The sequence below is a fragment of the Marmota monax genome, unplaced genomic scaffold, assembly GCF_021218885.2.
Source record: "Marmota monax isolate L192 unplaced genomic scaffold, Marmota_monax_Labrador192_F-V1.1 WCK01_AAM20220418_F8-fsc00005, whole genome shotgun sequence".
NCBI classification, from domain to species: domain Eukaryota; kingdom Metazoa; phylum Chordata; class Mammalia; order Rodentia; family Sciuridae; genus Marmota; species Marmota monax.
The window spans coordinates 10104514-10118519 of NW_026692254.1; the positions used below are offsets into that span (position 1 = coordinate 10104514).

The 14006-nt window shown below is 40.4% G+C and overlaps 1 protein-coding gene across 6 annotated transcripts in view; it reads left to right on the forward strand.

Moving 5' to 3' along the window:
- Syndig1 (synapse differentiation inducing 1) overlaps window positions 1–14006 on the forward strand; it is a 198732-nt gene that overhangs the window by 171591 nt on the left and 13135 nt on the right. Inside the window, exon 4 of one of the 6 annotated variants that reach the window (XM_046435328.2) lies at window positions 10046–10104. The exons of the other annotated variants lie outside the window; for them this stretch is intronic. Coding sequence (XP_046291284.1) covers window positions 10046–10084 — 39 coding nt within the window. The 3' untranslated portion in view covers window positions 10085–10104. Of the gene's footprint in view, window positions 1–10045; window positions 10105–14006 lie in introns of those variants that run through there. 6 annotated transcript variants of the gene reach the window in all.

Below are 14006 nucleotides of genomic sequence, written 5' to 3' on the forward strand. Positions count from 1 at the left end.
TTGGATAACAGTGTTAGAAACAAGATCTAGATGCTGGGTACACTTGTTTCTATGGGGATGTCATTGAGTCTCAGATCTCCCAGTGACAGAGCTAGGAACTAAATGGGCATATACTCACTCATGTTATTAGTTCTCCATGTAGAATATTTGTACATTTAACCATGTAAAAATATTTCTACATGTATAATTATTTTGAATATGCACATATATATCCATCTATATCTATTATTAATCCAAACGTGAGTTCTTACTGATGCCTCCAACTCTTAATCTGTTGTCATACATCATTGTAGCTGTATCCCTCTGTTTCCCTGTAACCTCCTATTCCTACAATGGGAAACCTGTAGGAAAAACCATCCGTTATTCACTTACTTGGATGTTCAATTCCAGTATTAATGTATATTGACTTCAGAATTGTTCACTGGTCTCTTTGTGGGAAGTAACATTAACTAGAGTGCAGAACTAATGTGCAGTTCCCTTTAGCCTTTAGTTCACAGATCTCCACTTACACCCAGAATTACTTGAGTCAATATCCTTCCCCCTCACTCTCTTTAGTGAGGTTGTTTCAGAAACTTGTCATACGGTGTGTCAGTCAGCTGCATATCACTGTTACAGAGTACCTGACAGAAATCATCTTAAAGGAGGAAAGATTGATTTTGGTTCACAATTTTAGAAGTTTAAATTCATGGTTGCTTGACCCAACTGCTTTTAAACTTGCAGTGAAGCAAAACATGATAGTATAGAACAGCTGCTCAGCTCATGACAGCCAGAAAACAAAAAAAAGAGCTCACAAAAAAAAGCCCCTTCGAGGGGGGATAGTAGAGGATGGGAAAGGCAGCAGAATACAACAGACACTAGTATGGCAATATGTAAATCAATGGATGTGTAACTGATGTGATTCTGCAATCTGTATATGGGGAAAAAATGGGAGTTCATAACCCACTTGAATCAAAGTGTGAAATATGATATATCAAGAACTATGTAATGTTTTGAACAACCAACAATAAAAAATTTAAAAAAAAAGTTAAAACCAAAAAAAAAAAGCCCCTTCCCCCAAACCAAATAAGCTATGAATCTATAACCGGATTAATCTATTAGCTCCAGAGCCCTTACAATCCATTCAGTACCCAAAGTTCCCCCCTCTGAACATTGCTGCATTAGGGACCAAACCTTTAACATGGAAGCATTTGGAGATATTTAAGATCCAAATTAAACATATAGTTACATTCTTTTGTCTTAATTTGCATTCCATTCTGGCATCACCTGGCTTCCTAATTAATTTTTAAATTTGATTACATTAATGTTCACTCTTTGTGCTGCAGTTTCATGTGTTTTGACAAATACACGCTACCATGCATCAACAGTATATTCAGAATAGTTTCACAGATACACTTTCAGTAACAGAAACAATACAACTTTATGTAAAATGTCTTAGAGAATGTGACTTCTGACCTAGTTATGTAATGCAGATTCTTGCCCCACAACTCCTCCCCAGACATGTCATCACACACAAGGCCCTTGGTTTGGTCACTGCCCTTTCCCCACACACAGAAGACTATTGAGTCCAAGCAGTGGTTAACTCTGCAGGTTCATATATTTTAAAATGCAAAAATGAGAATTTCTGTTCCATGGTAACAAAAGAAAGAATCTTATAGACTAGCTACATCCAAATGTCCACAGAAAACTTAGGAGGAAAATTGATGGATACTTCAGGATTCAGGATTCTCCATGCATTGTCATTTAAGTCCATAATTATGAGAAAATTAATCTAATGGTCTATGTGCTCATCCTTGAGAAAAACTATTGCTAATCCCCAAACTTCTGTGGCCTGTGTAGATGATGAGACACAGGGTATAATAAATGACAGTTAAAATACTTTCTAACTCTCCAAAAATGGCCATGATAACATTTCCCATTACACATGTTTTTCTGCAATACAACTTTGCCCCTACTCCATTCAAGGGTAGAATTTAATTCTCTTCTTGACTCTGGAATGCACTTAGTGCCTTGCCTGTCACCAATAGAATGTAGGAAAAAAAAGAGTCTGCATGACCGCCAAGGCTGTGTCACGCCACTCTTGTCTTGTTCAGTGGGATACTCACTCTTGGAATTCTTAGGTGCTGTGCAAGGAATCACTCTCCTAGACACCTCCATACTGTGAGGAAGCCCAAACCACATGGAGAGGACACTTACAGGTACTCCAGTTGACAGTCTGGTCTCCAAGTCATCTTAGCCCAGATATTAGATATCTGAGAGAAGCCAAGTTGGACCCCCAGAAACACCAATGAATACTACTGGAAAGAAATAAATCATCCCCAGCTGAGTCCTGCCTGAATGCTGAACCTCCAAAATCTATGGGCATCTAACACATTTATTACCTAAAGTGATAGATGACCAGAATACTCAAATACTCACTGCTATGTGCTAGATACTGTTCTCTAAAGACTTACACAAATTAACACTTTACTATTCTCAAAGACCCTATGACATAGTAACTCATATTCAGTTGACAGATGAGAAAACTGAAACACAAAGAGGAAAAGAAATTTGTTGAAAGCCACATACCACCATTAAGCAATGGATTTGAAACCTATCAGTATGACTCTGGGAGAAATGCTTATACTAGGCCACAGTTCTCTCGAAAATGCTTAGGAGGGACTTTGGAAAAGAAATGTTACAGGAATTAAAGTTACAAATCATGCCTCCTGGGTTCAGATGATAGCCAGATGGATGATGTTATATCATTATTGCTCTCTCCCGATTGGTGAATTGAGTCTCCTTTTAGGATGAGCATGCCAAACAATCTTTAAGGATCTTGCCACATTTCCAAGCAAAATGGCCTTGTTAATTACTTTTATCATAATTATTCAGTCAAAAGTATCTTTAGCCTGTTGGATATCAATCATCTATAGAGGAACAGCAACCCATTTACCCAAAACAAAGGGTGAGCAGACCAAATAACTGGCTTTACAACTAATAGCCAAGAGCCCCATGCTTCTGGTCAGGATGCTGAATGGCTGAATCAGCACCATCTGTTTCTATGGTAGAAGTTTCCACTGAAACAGCTCAGCAAGAAAAACCATCCCAGGGCCCTGGAGAACAGAGGGAGGGAGGAAAATGGAATGGGGAAAAAGACCATCCCAGTGCATAAGATGAGCTATCAGCCTTGAGCTTTCTGGGAGCCTCAACTCTGAATAAGTAGATGATTCTGCTGCTCTTCAACCCATAGGTCCATACCTGGACTGAGAGAGACAGGAGCTGGGCTAGGAAGAACCAGACACCACCAGTGCACATGACCACCACTTAATTTATCTTGAATCCACAAGGCTGAAAATACTCAGTAAATACTTATAGGATAGCATCTCAACAGCCTTAGGAACCAAAATATTCAGATCTTGGTTTTCTCTTTCCTAACCCAGTGGAATATATTGAGAACTCCTGGTGGCCAGCTCCAACAGTGGTTTTCAGGAATCTAGACACCCTCACTCACCTGGGTAGAAATCAAGCTCATGGTTTACCTCATCTTGTACAGAGCTACTTCCATCCAACAGGAGAGAAGAGGGCAGGAGCATGTCTTGCTCCAGGAAGCTCTCATATCCAGATCTGAGCTCTTGTCCAGTCACATGTGACATCAGGGGATAATCTGGCCTTTCAATCCAGCTTCCATTTGGAAGTCCTAAATGCAATTCTGAGGAACTAATGCATGCCCCTCTGATGCCAGGAGGACCTGCAGACAGACAACAACCTGCCACACTTGAGCAAGTCATCACACAGTACTGCTTGTTCACATAGTTTGGCTCTGAGGGGTAGGGTACCAAAATGTATATTTTGGATCTTATTCTTTTGAATCCAATAAATGGAAATTTTTTTGTCCTTGCTTTTGAATTGATTCCAAACAAGCAGTTTCCCGGTAGCTTGCTTCTGATAATCAGCACTTCATTAGGAGGTCTAATAAAGCAATCAGTGTAGGCATATTTGTGATTATGCATTCTTCTCCCAATTGGGGAAATACAGGGGGGCCAAAAATGGAGGAGTATGTACACTCGCAGGCAGAACAAATGGTGGTGCTTTCTGAATGGCTTGACATCCATTTATCTGAGCTGAAACTCCACATGATTAGCAGAATCAAGGGGAATCTATCAGTCTTGCATACATGTGGAATCAAATCATGCTTCAAAAGCAAGTTTTTTCCCCAATAGGGACAGGAAAAACAATATTATAGCAATATCCTCTTTGAAATAACACTTTATTTGGGAAGGGTAATGTTGTATGAATGAAAGTGTGGCACAGAAGTTGTGGTTCATAGGTATCCTGGGGGAAGAAGAGGTACTTTTCAATTTGGGGTTAAAATATCAGGATATTTCTCAAAGCAATCAGGAGGCAGCAAAAGACACCTTGATACATTCCATAAAATAATCCCTTATGGAAGCCAGTCAACTGGAACCTGGTTTCCAAGGAGAAGCATCATTATTCACTTCTGGAAAATAGATGTTTTGTGCTAGCAATCAGAGAGGCCTGTAGGAAATGGGGGACAGACTGAGAAGCTTAATTAGTTCAGGCTAATACAACAAGATTCCATAGACTGGGTGATTGACACAACAAACATCTGTTGCTCATAGTTCTGGAGCCTGGAAATCCAAGATCATTGTGCCAGCATGGTCCAGTTCTGGTCTGGGGTCTCTTTCAGGATGCAGAGGGTCACCTTCTTCCTGTGTCCTCACATGAAAGAGAGAACATGTGTGTCCTCTCCCCTTATTATAAGGGTACCAATCCTATTATATGGGCTCCACCCTCATAAGTACCCAAGAACTCAATTACTCCATTAAAGGACCCACCTCCTATGACCACCCCACTAGGATTAAGCTTCAACACATGAATTTGGGAGGGACACAACTTTTAGTCCCTAGCAGTTTGCCTCATGGAGAATAAAGAAGCAAGATCAACTTAACCAAAGCCCCTCTCTTGAGGTGAACATCCACAGACGTTCCCCTCTGGGTGTGTCCCAGCATCACTAAGGATCGGAGGACACATTGAGTGACACCTTCCTGGTGGTGTCAACTGGCATCACCTCACTTTCATTTCAGTTGACTATAAAATAAATTCTGACACCTGCCTCCCTGTTTCCCACTGTATCATCACACATTCAGGGTTAGTTCCTGATGTTGCAGGAAAATAAAGATTAATTTTAGGCCCCTGAGAGAGTGAAACCAGGAGGGACACACCCCCAGCTGGCACATTCTTTCACCAATCCCAAAGCAGTGAGGATCCTGGGGAAGAGGCTGAGCCCAGCATTAGCCCAGCACTGCTATATGCCAGCTGCTGATGCAGTACTATTTTAGGAAGTCAAATCCAACACCTTTGCGAAGCAAGCAGTCATAGAAGAGCTGACCGCTAGAAATGAGCATTCAAGACAAGTACACTAATGCAAAGGCCAACCCACCGAAGCCAGACTCAGTTTCCACAATCTACACTCTGGTGCTAACAGCTGGTAGAGATCATATTCTTCAGCATTCATCCTTGCTGTGTTCATTTTATCAGCAAGCTGTTTAAATTTATTTTAGGAAAAGCACTAATTCACTCAAATATTTTGGATACAACTGCAAAAAAGAAACCTGTGGAATTGCTTCATTCATTAGAGGATTATTGTTTAATGCCATCCATGAACAAGATTCTGTGTTAAGTGTTGAAGTTTAAAAGATCTCTGTCACCTTGGAGCTCATAGTCTTATAAGGAAGCTTTTTCTTCCCCAAGGATATCTATGGACCACAACTTCTGTGCCACACTTTCATTCATACAACATTATGAATTAAAGTGCCACAGTTCTATGAAAGCATGGTATATGGAATTGTGACCTAAAGTAGGGGCCAGAGAAGCCTTCTCTGGGACTCAGTATGTGAGCTGAGATAGGGAGATGTCCTAGTGAGGAGATGGACTCTCTACAGGAGGCTCTACAGGTAAGGTATAAAGAGAAGCACCCAGAAAGGCTGGAGGAAAGAGAACAAGGATAGAGAGGCAGATGAGTCCACACCATGCAGGCATTAGAGGGCCCCCTTAAAGATGTTTTGGGAACAGTGAGAGAGTATGAGTGAAAGGAGAGTTTGTGCTTTGTTTTTTTACAAAGTACTCCATTTTTTTTCCCAAACTAGCCAGAGACTGTGGTTTAATTGAAGACAGTGAAACTAAAGGAAGTCTGGATTTAGGGCAGATGGTAGGTTAAGCAAAATTTACCACTAGATCACTAGAAAAAAAAAATGGTAATGAGGAAGAATGGCTTTGAAGTCAGCGGTTGAGAGGAGCAGTGGCCAAGAAGGATGATGGCAAGTTGGGTCTTGGGCACAAATTTGAGATTACTGTTGAGACAGCCAGTAAAGATACCAATTGTATATATGTATATGGGCTAGAGTTATAAACAGGAAGTTCACTATATATGGGTGATAGCTTAATCAGACCCATTAATTGGTATTGATGAGTGACCAAGAGTAAAACAGGGATATGAAAGTCTTAGAATTGAGCCTTCTGTTGATTCTTCCAACCCATGTTCTGTAGTTCCACCATGCTGTATCTTTATGTGTACTCAGTTAGGACTCAATGAACTACTTCAGTTGGAAGACTCATACCCATCTTCAGTTTGGACAAATCCCAGTTATTACCACTTTGAATATTGCCTCCACCCCTCTCTCTCCATTCTCTCTCTCTCTCTCTCTCTCTCTCTCTCTCTCTCTCTCTCTCTCTCTCTCTCTCTCTCTCTCTCTCTCTCTCCTCCACTGGTTGTATGTTGGATCTTTTCTTCCTATGTGCTCTCTTTTCCATCTCTGCATCATTCTGTGCTTACATAGTTAATTCTTTTGCATCTTTCAGCATGTAAACACTCTCTTCAGTTTCTTTTAGTCAATCTTCTCTGCAATCTAGAACTTTGGTTTTTAATTTTCAGTTCTGAAAATTCTAGCTGTGGAATTTCTAAGTCTGGATTTTTGTTTGTTTGTTTTTAGTGCGGTCTCTTGTTCACTGTGGATTCTTCATGTATTTCTAAATCCTTCATAATCACTGAAATTATTTCAATTGTTTTAATCTCTTTGAGATTGTCATAGAAATCTATATAGTATAGAGCCCTACAATACCTCTCTTAGAGCAGTCTACACCAAGCTGAGAGATATTAAAATAGAATTATTTTGAAATAATTTAATTCTGGAAATAATTGTTCTGAGTGATATGCCAGCTAACCACCCTCTTGCATTTTCCCCCTCTCATGCAATTTATAATTTTCTATTGTGGTTTTATCTAGAATTAGGATTATTCCGCCCCCCCTTGCTGAAAACTCATAACCTCTTTTTTTTTTTTTTTTTGCTTGAGTGCTGAATTCATTTATATTTTAATTTCTCAGCAAGGCCCTTACACCATGTGTATAATAAACACAGAGCCACACCTGTGATTAGCCTGGCCTTGAAGTTTTGATTACTCACTCAAGGTCCAGGTCAAACACAAAGCTTAAATGGATTTGTCATGCCTGGGGTAGGGGAGGAGTTTATATCCCATGAACAATGCAGATGACATTCTTTTCTTTGAGGCTATGGGACTTATGCACAGGTTACCCCCCCATCAAATACCACGTTCTCTCCCCACTCAAAGCATTAGAAACCCAGCCTATGAGCTGCATGGTTTCTGCAAGTTACCTATGAGCCGCATGGTTTATGTGCCTTCTCGGTGAGAGGGATTGTCCAGGTGCAGGGATTGTTTACTATCTTGCTGGAATTCAGGATATGTTGCCTTTCAAAGATAAATAACCATGATAATAACAAAGGTAAAAGAGTCTCTTAAAAACAGAAAATGATTCATAAAGAAAATGCAAACTGAAGTGTAATTCAAAAGTAGGTAGTCATTCCTCCCTGTAGCATACACTCACCCTAAGTATGTTCTGTGCCATAAGATAATATCGTGGTGATCTCTCATGAGCATAAAACAGCCACCAGATGCAGCTCCCCCCACGTCAACCTGAGTTTGTGGTTACAGTTACCCACTAACCTGAAGTAGGGGCAACATGCAGAAAAATAAGGGCATGGATAATTTGGAAAAGCAGAATTTGCTAACTCTGTGATCATGTGTCTTTCCTAGTGTCAGTTTTCTCACCTATAGCATGTCACTTTGATCAACCCCCAAGATACTTGTAAAAGCAATCTCCTAAAAAGCAATCCCATGCAATGCTTTCTCCCTTCCAGGAGATAGCACATTTATAAACAGAAAGATGTGAGTTTGCTAGCTGCACTATAAGTAAATGATTTATCTAATCCGTCATGATTCCTTCTGGCCATATTTGACTGCTGTCAAAGGTCCACAAAGATCTGTATCTATCTGTGTATCTCCAGTAGAGCCTCCTGCCTTGGGGCTTCCTTCAGTGCTGTGCAGTAGCACCACTAGCTTTGTTTTGTACACGGGCAGCACCATGAAGCTGAACAAAGCACATGGTTTGAGCCAACATCATTTTCATTACTACACTTTTACTTGAATTGTAGAACATTCAGCAGGTACATTGTATAAATTCTCCAAGTGAAGAAAAATTCCTGCTCTGTACAATAAGCACAGAATCAGAATTCAGAATGTTACCCTACCCTGGGGATTAGTGCTTTCCTCAGGATGCTATTGTCAACTGTAATCAGCATCTGATATATACTTAAGTTGACAGTTTCATAATGGAAACAAATATGTGTTCCTTGAAATTGCAATACATCTTGTACCTCTTCAAGCTCACGTCTAGCCCCAAGGCAGCAAGCTATATGAGCTTGCTCTGACACCATGCAATGACTCTATTTCTTGTCCTTCTTATTCCTAATTATATTTGTTTTTATTAGTGTCTCCTTATCAGTTTAATGTCTTTGTATTTGTTCACATGTTAATTCCAAAGATCAACACTATTGAATCAGCCTGTTTTGTTTCCCTGCAGAGGAACTGACTGGTAGCCTCAATGCCTCAAATATGATCTTGAGACCATGGCCACAGGCTGCACTTAAAAAAAAAAATAAGCCATAAAATCACAAAATGTCAAAAATGTCTTTCTTGGTAAAAAATGTGACCAAGAATCAGTAGACGCTTTCCACCAAGAGCCCATCTAAATGTCCTAAAGTTGTGAGCAGGCAGTCGTGCTCCAACAATGACAAAGAATGGAAAAGGAGCCCATGTGAAACAAGTTTATGATGAAATGAGAAAAGGTACATATTGGAGTTGTTTTGACATGTATTTAAATTAAGGGAAATTTACTTGGCTACACAAATTGCAAATCTTTTAAGCAATGAGCTAGAGACAGTTCTTTATGGGTAAGCCCTCCACAGCTGGGCCATCCAGGTGAGGGGAATCACTGGATGAGAGTGTCTGCCAAGTGCAGTAGGCTCCTTGGCATGACTCCCACCTGTGTCCTCTCACCTTGAATCTGGGCTGGCCCCAGCAACTCACCTGTCACCAGCCAGACACTGCAGAAAGAAGGCTGAGTCTTCTGTAGAGCTTGCATCCTGAGTGTCCTTAGACTTGCCTGAAGCCCTAAGTTGCCGCACAAATGCATCTAATGATGGCCAGGGTGCTAGAGAAGTCAAGGTACCCAGTGTGAACGAAGCTATTTTGGACCCTCCAGAGCAGTTCAGCCATCAACTAGTAGTCAAGTGATTCAAGTTAATGTCATTGGAGATAGAAGAATCCCCCAGCTAATCTGATCTGAATTCCTGACCCACAAATTGTGAGACACAATAAAAGGGTTTGGGATCAAACCACTAAGCCTGGAATAGTTTGTTACACAGCAGTAGGTATTGAGAGCAGTCACCTCTCCCCACAGAGAGTTCACCAGTGAAGAATGAAGCACGGGCAGTTAACCCAGTCCTCAGGCTGTATCCAGGAAACAGGTAATTGATGGGGAAGCCAGGCAGAATCCGAGGAAGGGGAAAGAATTGATGACTTGGGGATCCTCCCTTCAAGTAAGATGAATGATGAAATCAAAGAGACATCTGACCCCTATCTGCCATTTAAAGTTAACTTCTGCCTGAAACTCTTTTACATTTTGTTTCAGGTACCAGAGTTCATCCCCTACCCTAGGTGGCCTTATTGAGGATTGTTTGCAAAGCTTATGTGAGTTCCTTCACTGCATTATTTCCTCTCTTCTCCTTGCTCTGACCCCTCCCAGAAGTACAGTAACCAGAAAGACAGACAGAAGGACAGAATCAGAAAGGACATCAGAAGAGGTTTCTGATTGCATCCCACCCTGGGACCCTATCTATCCCCAGCTAGCTCATGTTGATTCTAACTCTAGGTAGTTTAGCACTTTCTTTGATAATCCCAAGTTACCTGATCTGATTATCAATCAGCTAATTGGGACAAAGGAAATAATGGAAACATTTCAAAGCAATTTTTTGGACACAGAGCAGATGATGCTCATGCCACACACATACCTCTTATCACATGGACCCATGACTCTGCGTGAAGGCTTCTTCTGCTCAAAGCAGAGTACCCAGCCATGAACAGAAGAGGACCAGAAATGTGGGGAGTAGTTAGCCTTCATTGGTAGTGGAGGGACTCAGAGCTAAATACCTCCGATTACATACTGCTTATGGAGGGAACACATCAGAATACTTTCCAGATGTCGCAGTGGGACTGACACAACTATCCCCTGCTCTTTAGGCCCATCCTGCACTGACTTCTCAGTTTCCCCCTTTCACCTCTCTACTTCCTCAATGGCCCTTTCTGGGATACCTCCTAATAAACTACCTTCCTATGTATTGCTGTTTCAAGGTCACTCTGGGGGAACTGGCCTGAGTTGGAATGACATTAAGAACAAAGGGATAGGGCTGGGACTGGGGCTCAGGGGTAGCACACTTGCCTGACATGTGTGAGGCACTGGGTTGGATTCTCAGCACTGCATACAAATAAAATAAAGATATATCAACAACTAAAGTAAAAAGTAAAAAAAAAAAATTAAAAAAAGAACAAAGGGATAGATTTCAATGACATGTGCAGCTAGAATATTCCTATTATCTCAGCTCCTTTCTAAAATCTTTATTAAAATCTCAGTTTAAAACAAAAGTCTAAAACCAGTAAGGAAAAAGAGAGTGGACCTGGAGTAGCAGGAAACAAAGATGGTGGCACATTGTAGCAGGTGGAGGAGTTGTGAGTGTGCAATGAAATCTGAAAATCTTCAATGAAAATATCAGTGGGAATCAGTCAGTCCCCTCCATCATTTCCATGAAGATGTTGGGCTGGGAAATTCCAGATACCAGGCAGGACCTGAAATTAGTGGAGATGCTTTTGATTAGTTTGGGAATCAATAAAGAACCCCAGTCTATCTCCAAAATCCATAGCTTACCAGCAGACATTTCTTTATCCCTGTGGAACACCAGGCATATACTCCATAGAAATGTAGTCAAGACGCCTCCAGTCTTAGCAATAATGGGAAGGGGGAACCCAAATTCAAAACCTCAGTATGATGCATAGGGAGTCTCTGGTCCCTCCAACATCTAGTTCCCAGAGTGCCTTACCCCACCAAGCAAGAGATTAAAGGATAGTCCCTTTACCAACTTAATGTTCTTATATTAGACTATTAACGATGCTATCACAATACCACAGACTGGTGGATTAAACAACAGATATTTATTTGCTCACAGTTCTGGAGGTTGGAAATCTGAAGACATCAGCATGTTTGATTTCTTCTGAGGCTCCCTCCTTGGCTTACAGATAATGCCTTCTTGCTATGTCTTCACAGGGTCCTTCCTCTGTGTGTGTCTGTGTCCTGATCTCCTCTTATAAAGAACATCAGTAATACTGGATTAGGGCCCACCCTAACAACCCCATTTAAAATTAACTACCCCTTGAAAATTCCAAATCCAGTCACATTATGAGATACTAGGGATTAGGGCTTCAACATATAAATCGTAGAATAACAGTTCAGCCCATAACTGTCCCCAAAGGAAAGACCAATAGAGGTTATGTGTAGAAGCCAACAAATAAAACGAGTTGGATTGCTACCTAATCAATACCATAGCAAATCTCTCAGACTAGCCAGCCCATATACACAGGCAGAGCTTCTAAATGGCCTATTGGTGCTCTTAAATGTTAAATAAGACCTGACATTTGGGAGGAGGGGAACCTAAACGAATGAAGGAGGGTCAGGGTAGGGACTTGTATAGAGACACAAAACAAGAAGTAGAAACTGTTTTTCAAAAAAATCTACACAAATTGATAATTTCAGAGAGACAAAAAGTGGAATTAATTTTCTGAAACAAAAACCAACACTGTGGGGAAAAAATACAGCAGTGAGGGCACAAAAGAGTGTCCTTGGAAATTAAATAAAAATAAAATAAAATCCCCTAGAAGGCTTGGAAGGACAGTTGAGGAAATCTCCCATAAAGTAAAACACAGGACAAGAGGTGGATCAGAGTTCAGGAAAGGAGAGAGACGAGTGGAGGATTCGTCCAGAGATGGAATGACAAGAATTTTCATATCAGCACTCTAGAACACTGCAGAATAGAGAGGCTTCCCTAAAAGCTTTTAGAGAAAAAAAAAAATCAATCTATCAATTTCTTCTTACTTCTGGAGACTACACCCCTGGGGTCTTCTGTGCACAGGGGTGTAGTCTCCAGGGCACAGTGGTGAACAGAGAGTAAGGATGGTGTTAGACCTGTTGCAAGTATCTGAAGTCAGACTCTGAAAGCCAGGGGGCAGATGTTTTCTCTCATGTAGGGAAACCAGAGAGAGAGGGTGGCGGGGAATAAAAGGGGCATCTCATGAAAATAGAAGGGAGAGAAATAGAGTAGGGAGGGGAGGAAAGGACAAAGGGAGGTACAAGGAAATGAAACTGACTGTATTTTACTCTGTCCATGTATGAATAGACCACAATGAGTCACACTTTTATAACACATTTATAATTATTTATAATAGTATTTATAATATGTATTATATTGTTTATAATTATAATACACTAATAAAAATAATAATAGGTGGAGACTAGCAGAGAAAGTGAACCAGAGAAGGGAGCAAAGGAAGTAAAGGGGAAGTACTGGAGAATGAGAGTGATTAAATGATGTTATACGCATGTACAAGTATGTCACAGTGAATCTCATTATTGTGTATGATTGTAATGTACTAATAAAAAAATAAAAAAGAAATTGCTTTGGAAGTTAGGAGAGTATGGAGCATGGCCTTCAGAAATCAACAAATATCATGTCCAATATGGAATTCCATTCCTAGCCAAACTGTCAATCAAGTGTTGGGTTGGAATATGATAATTTACAAACATGCAAAGTCTCAAACACATAGCATCCATTCACAGATTCCCAGGTAGTTTCAGGAGCATGTGTTGCTGGGATGTTTTCCTGAAATAAAACCTGGGATCTAGTAAAAAAAAAAAAAAAGAACAGAAGAGAATCAAAAGGAAATTCCAAGATGAGTTTAAAGAGATGGGAATTAAAGAGAAATTGTCAATTGGAACAAAAAGCACAGAAGACCCCAGAAGTCTCCAGAAGTAAGAAGAAATTGATGGATCGTCTGATATGTTTAATCATACTATTAAAACTTCATTCAGAGGGTATTGGTGTGTATGGTAAAGAAAGAGAATAAATCCATGCAGCAGATGAGAAACTATAACAATTGAGGCCAGGAGAAAAAGAAAAAAAAAACATAACAGCAGTGCGCTTGGCTTAGTGTGAATTAAATATACATAGTTGAAATAACGGCTTAACTAAATGCTTTGGTGACATTTAGTTGTGTGTAGAGAGAGGGAGAAGGGAAAGGAGATCATGGGATGGGCGTGAGTCCAACGAGGTTTGTAAGAAACTTACTCTTCATTCACGTCAAAAGTTGGTCAGTGATAAACAATTAACAAATTGATAGCTCCAGGAAAAAAAAAGAAATTATAATGTCTTAATAAAGAAGTAAATACAGTGGTTCCAACAACAAAGTTCAAAACCCATCTTTGGGGAAAAGCCTCCAGGGCAGGGAAACAGCCAAGACAGTTTTACTGATCTGTCATTTTATAAACC